Here is a 6,000-nt window from a genome sequence, read left to right on the forward strand (position 1 = left end):
GGATGACTGATTACTGATTACTGAGTGTGTTTCTAGCTATGGCCCCCTTAGTGTTTCAACAGTTTGTGACGAAGACACCTGGCGGCCGCCCAGTACAATCACACCCCTCCATGGACACTACGATGGAGTTTTTGCATGAGGGATTCTCAGCCTCTGTTGGTAAAGGAGTGTTTCCTAGTCCTTTTTCCCTGCCAAAGTTCCTCATCCTCCTCAGGAAATGCAGGCGTTGTTGGACCTTTTTCACAAGGGCCTGGGTGTTTAATGTCCAGGACAGGTCCTCGCTGATGTGGACTAAAAGGAATTTAATGTAATGTAAATTTACATGTGCATGTAAATTCACTCCAGTCTCTCTAGTTTTCCTCCAGTTCTTCAAAAAACATGCATGGTAGGTAAACTGGGAACTCTCAACGGTCCATAGGTGTGGCTATGAGCATCGTTAAGCACGTTTAGACATTGTGATTGACCGACAAATTGTCCCGGATGTCTCCTCGCCCTCCGTGCATTGCCCATCATGATGGATTTGTGCCCATCCGTGGCCCAGGGTTAGATTAAGTGGGTTTAGATAATGGCTGCATGGATGGGTATGCGCAATTAATGAATGCATGACTTTGAATGGCAACTGACATAGTCCACCATTTATTCACAATGTTCCATAACACTGGGATCCTCGTTGGGCCCCTGAATCCATAGATTTCCAATTTGTGTGTCAGCCTGCAGTTGCTGAAAATGTCGAGTGTTTATGGAGGTACGTTACTCGCAGGACACTGACGATATTTTGGTGTTTTCTTTTCCATTTCACTGTCTCTTTGTTAGACATGAAGGCGCAGAAGCCCAGAAGACAGTGGTGTTTAAATGTGATCGTGGTTTACCTCGTCTTGCTGACCGGGGTGACTGGCTTCCTATTCTATAAAGGTAAAATCACACCCACCATAGTGGCGTCTTCTGTCGCCCAGGAAGAGAGGGGGCATTATTATATAGGGAGAGGGGTTCAAGGGTTTACCTTTATAAGCCTTCATATTCGATACCTATATAACATGCATGGTTCTTCGTTTCCATTAACTTCCAAGGCAGACTTATGTGGTCGTTCATATGAATGTGTCGTTCCATAGTTTAATTAGTTTATTGTGTTTGTTGAGTTTTGTAAAGCACTTTGCAATAGTTGTTTAAAAAATGCTATCATTTTTAACATTGTGATGTTGCTACCGCTAATGCTGTACATTAAGCAGGTTGTTTGCTGGTAGGCTACAACCACATTCACATTTACATGGTTATTTCTAGTTCAGATGATTTTGGCCATTTGGAGGCATCATTAACCACACCACCTAGAACCATTTCTGGGCTTTATAAAAGAAAAAACGTTTTTCTTTTTGTTTTGTTGTTTGTTTGTTTGTTTTCCGTCCTCCAAGGCTAGCACATAGACAATACAAACATGTACATAGTAGCAAACTACACACACACACACACGCACAAACACACACACACACACACACACACACACATACACACACACATGCACACACACACATGCACATACACATACACACAGTGTTTATTTCACAAAATGTTATTTATTTAGTACTTATTTCATAATTTTTAATTCATTAATCAGTTATTTAACCAGGGGACCCCTTGTTGACTCACAGCTCTTCTCCAAGGGGCCCTGATGCACAGTAAAAATTAAAGGCTGTAAGACAAGTCACAGATAATCAACTCAGCTGAGATGTGTTGTTTGCACTCATGTGACTTCATTTTGTTACAGTACAATACAACTTTGTATCACGTTGCAGATGAAGATGTGAGCATATTCTACAGAGTAGTTTGAACTAACTTTTCTGAGCCACTTATTAGCTCACCAAACACACACTCTCTCTCTCTCTCTCTCTCTCTCTCTCTCTCTCTCTCTCTCTCTCTCTCTCTCTCTCTCTCTCTCTCTCTCTCTCTCTCTCTCTCTCTCTCTCTCCCTCTCTCTGTCTCTGTATATATATATATAAATTTTTATTTTTTTTGAGGGTATGCTTGATGTAGTTCAGCTAGATGTTGAGTGTAAAGTAATCGGCAGCGTGTAAAGCTATGCTTTTCAAGTAGTTTCCCCTGCACTGGTTATTAATATTTCCACCTCTCTCTTACCTTCTGCCTCAGTTTTCACGCTGCAGCATCTGTTGGCCCCTGTCTCCATCTCACAGAAGATAACATCATCCAGTCACATTGTTCCTGGGAATGAGCCCCTCGATGCCGACCTCTCCACACTGGTGCAGAACAACAGCCAGGAGACCAGGTCACTGAGGGATGATCTGAACACCCTGCAAAGCCAGGTCTCGACGCTGTCTTTATCATGCAGGGGAAACACGTCACACACCTTGATTTATTGCTGAAGATTTCAAACCAAAATGGTGGCTTGGCCAAGCATTGGTGTTGACCGCGGTTTGGAAAAGTACACTTCTGTGATGGGATGTGGGGATTTAATGCCTTGTTAATTGACTTGTTGGTTGGTTGAAACATAATGCAACAGGGTAAAGGGCTTACTTAATGCAGGACAGGTGACTCCCGATGAATGGAGAGTAAGGTAAACCGAGAAGGGGGACGCCTTCCTTATTGAACTTATGCTAAGGGCATCACTTTTTAGCAAAGTTTAATTTGGTCAATTTAACAGTCATTTATAATTTGCACCTGTGACGATGGCAACAGGTCGTTAGTCTCTGTGGAGAAGAGGGACAGCTGGGCAAGTTGATGGCTGACCTGCACCAGGTGAACACCAGCACCCACAACCTGGAGGTCAACATGGCAACAATCAGCCTCAGCCCAGGTAAGACACTGTGTGTGTGTGTGTGTGTGTGTGTGTGTGTGTGTGTGTGTGTGTGTGTGTGTGTGTGTGTGTGTGTGTGTGTGTGTGTGTGTGTGTGTGTGTGTGTGTGTGTGTGTGTGTGTGTCTGTTTGCCACTGTCTCTATGAGCAGTTTTTTAGAGTTGCAAGCATGTGTCGTGAGTGTGTGTGTGTGTGTGTGTGTGTGTGTGTGTGTGTGTGTGTGTGTGTGTGTGTGTGTGTGTGTGTGTGTGTGTGTGTGTGTGTGTGTGTTCCCCGGTATGAGCAGTCATTTTGAGTGTATGCTTTTTTATGCGCATGCTCATGCACATGTGTGGTGTGTGTGTCTGTTTGCCGGTATCTACGTATATGAGCAGTTGTTTTAAGTGTATGCTTTTGCTTGTGTGTGCGTGTGTGTGTGTGTGTATGTGTATGTGTGTGAGCACCTAGTTAGGAATGAATGTTTATCAGTGTGTAATTTAATCTTCATGCATGTGCACCAGTGACTTCATGCTGTTGACACCTGGACAGTCACCGGTGGCTTAAAACTAGCAGAGGTAGAAACTAATCTATATCAGAAAAAGAAGTTTCTCTTTGTAATGGACACTAGCTGGTGCTGCTGTGCCACAGGTCCTCCAGGTCTGCAAGGTGCACCGGGGATGAAGGGAGACCCAGGACGAACAGGTGAGTTTCAGTTATTTGGTACCACATTCTTAAAAATGAATGAAAAAAAATGTTTGTAGTTGTTGTTATTATATATCTCTCAACAATCTCATTTTCTATTTCAGTCCCATACAGTGAAGGTCCCTTTTCATTCACATTTCAATTGTCCTTGCTTCTTCCAATGTCAAATGTAAAAAAAAGTTAGTGTCTTAAATGCAAACCCTGACCTCCTCTGATCCCTAACACTGTCTGTAGAAACTGCTTCAACGCATTTACAGACACAAAAGCAGGCCGAGTCTTTTCTAACTCAACAAAATTACGATAAAGTTAGAATTGTGGTTGAAGAGTTTAATTTCAACAGGGAGAATCCCCCTTTTCTATCATCTAACTCCCAAATCTTGCCTCCTCAGGCTTCCCTGGTCCCATAGGTCAAACTGGGCCTCCGGGAGCTGCAGGCTCCCCAGGAGAGAAAGGAGAGAAGGGTAAGTCAAAATGAACTGAGTGATAAGTAAAGCCATATAATGCTGCATGTTTCTGATCAACTAAATGGGTTTGGTAACGTTACTGCTGTGTTGTTCGCTTTGTGCCATGACCTGAATTGTGATGTCTTCATAGCTCGCTATGTGAAAGGCTACTGCCATCTTGCCCTCACTGTCACCTTGCCATACAGAAACACATTGGTGATGGTTGAAGTGAGTTTCCCCCTTCTTGTGAGGAGCTTTGGGTGTCTTGAAAAGCGCTATATAAATGTAAAGATTATTATTATTATTATTATTATTATTATATGCAAAAATCAACCCAGTCACACATAAAACGTCCATATCAAACTTATATTTGCAGTCCCTAAAATAGGTTGATTGACATCAGGTGTACAATGCATGTCAGCTGGCCTCGTGGCTCAGGGCCAGACATGACTACGCCCCTTCGCGACAAGTATACACACATGAAATCTTGCCATGCGAGACCACATGTCATGTTTTGTCCCGTGCACATGATGCATGTCAACGTATCGATGAATGAGGACATAGATCAGGATGTCTATTCAGGCCTACCTCTTTAGTACCGGATGGTTAAGTTTAGGTGTGGGCTTGGTGTGGTTAAGATCAGTGTAAGGGGGGGCGTCCAGGTAGCGTAGCGGTGTATTCCGTTGTCTAGCAACACGGGGATTGCCGGTTCGAATCCCTGTGTTACCTCCAGCTTGGTCGGGTGTCCCTACAGACACAGTTGGCCGTGTCTGCGGGTGGGAAGCCAGATGTGTGTCCTGGTCGCTGCAATAGCGCCTCCTCTGGTCTGTCGGGGCGCCTGTGCAGGGGGAGAGGGGGAATAGCGTGATCCTCCCACGCGCTACGTCCCCCAGGAGAAACTCCTCACTGTCAGGTGAAAAGAAGCAGCTGGCAACTCCATATGTATCGGAGGAGGAATGTGGTAGCCTGCAGCCCTCTCCGGATCAGCAGAGGGGGTGGAGCAGCGACCGGGACGGCTCGGAAGAGTGGGGTAATTGGCCGGATATAATTGGGGAGAAAAAGGGGGAAAGATCAGGGTAAGGATCACGGCGGCGTTAAGTGTCAAAATCCGTATTGGGTGTAAATTGGGGTTTAAAGTAGATAAAAGCAAATGTCCTCACTTAGGTCCTCATTCGTCATCATGTTGACATGCATTGTGTCCATGCGACAGAACGTTAGCAATCTTGGCATTTTGTGACCTGCAAATAAGTTGTAAATAAAAGCTTTGTCTGTAACAATGGGGTCTTAAGATTTAATATATGTTTTTTATTTGTGCACTGCACTTGGTGATTTAACATGGAGTAAATAAGCAAGTAAGTGCCAAAAACTAACAAACTAAATGTGGAGGACCAGTCCAACAAAACAACTGTGGGTTTTCTACTGATGTACACATAAATTGCACGTCAGTTTTTCACTTATACAGGAAACAAAGCAGGAAACCATGTACGTCCACAGAATGCAGTTGGCTGTTTCATCTTCTATTGTGGAAATATGCTGCTTTTAAACATAATTGACAAAATCTAAATTCATAGACTGAAAAATTATGCCCTCCCCCCTTAATTCTGTGCCTAAATCAGTTCATACTAGGGAGAAACTAACGTACCATGTGCCATCTGATCAAAAAGACAAATGACTGCAAACTGCCATAGCGCTGCCAACTGGACGACAAAGTTTTCTGTTACTTTTCTCTTACTGTTGCTTTATCCACCAAGTTTGAGCAAAAGTTTATTTCCCTCTTGAGACGGTGAGGGCGGCAGGAGACATTTGCTTTCAGCTGCAGGTCCTGCAATGATCCCTTCTCTGATGACCTGTCATCTCCTGTCAGACGCAGATGAAAAGCAGGATGGATGGGCTACAGCTCTTTTTTCCTCCCAGCCTCACCATTTAGTCAATGCCCTGACATTTCCTGTAAGAGATCTCTATCAGGGGTGGACTTTTACACAAGCCAACAAATTACCCAGCACGCAAGTCAGATGTTTTCCAATAGGTCACCCCCCCAACCCCCACCCCACTCATGTATCAAAATATCATCCTT

General features: G+C 44.0%; 1 protein-coding gene across 1 annotated transcript in view; it reads left to right on the top strand.

Moving 5' to 3' along the window:
- The window catches only part of marco (macrophage receptor with collagenous structure), a 41,099-nt gene that overhangs the window by 11,878 nt on the left and 23,221 nt on the right, over positions 1–6,000 (top strand). The window contains exons 2-6 of the mRNA XM_056289873.1: positions 814–912; positions 2,140–2,312; positions 2,686–2,803; positions 3,430–3,483; positions 3,873–3,944. Of these exons, the coding sequence (XP_056145848.1) occupies positions 814–912; positions 2,140–2,312; positions 2,686–2,803; positions 3,430–3,483; positions 3,873–3,944 (516 nt within the window). The remainder of the gene's footprint in view (positions 1–813; positions 913–2,139; positions 2,313–2,685; positions 2,804–3,429; positions 3,484–3,872; positions 3,945–6,000) is intronic.

The sequence above is a fragment of the Lampris incognitus genome, chromosome 11 (assembly GCF_029633865.1).
Source record: "Lampris incognitus isolate fLamInc1 chromosome 11, fLamInc1.hap2, whole genome shotgun sequence".
NCBI classification, from domain to species: domain Eukaryota; kingdom Metazoa; phylum Chordata; class Actinopteri; order Lampriformes; family Lampridae; genus Lampris; species Lampris incognitus.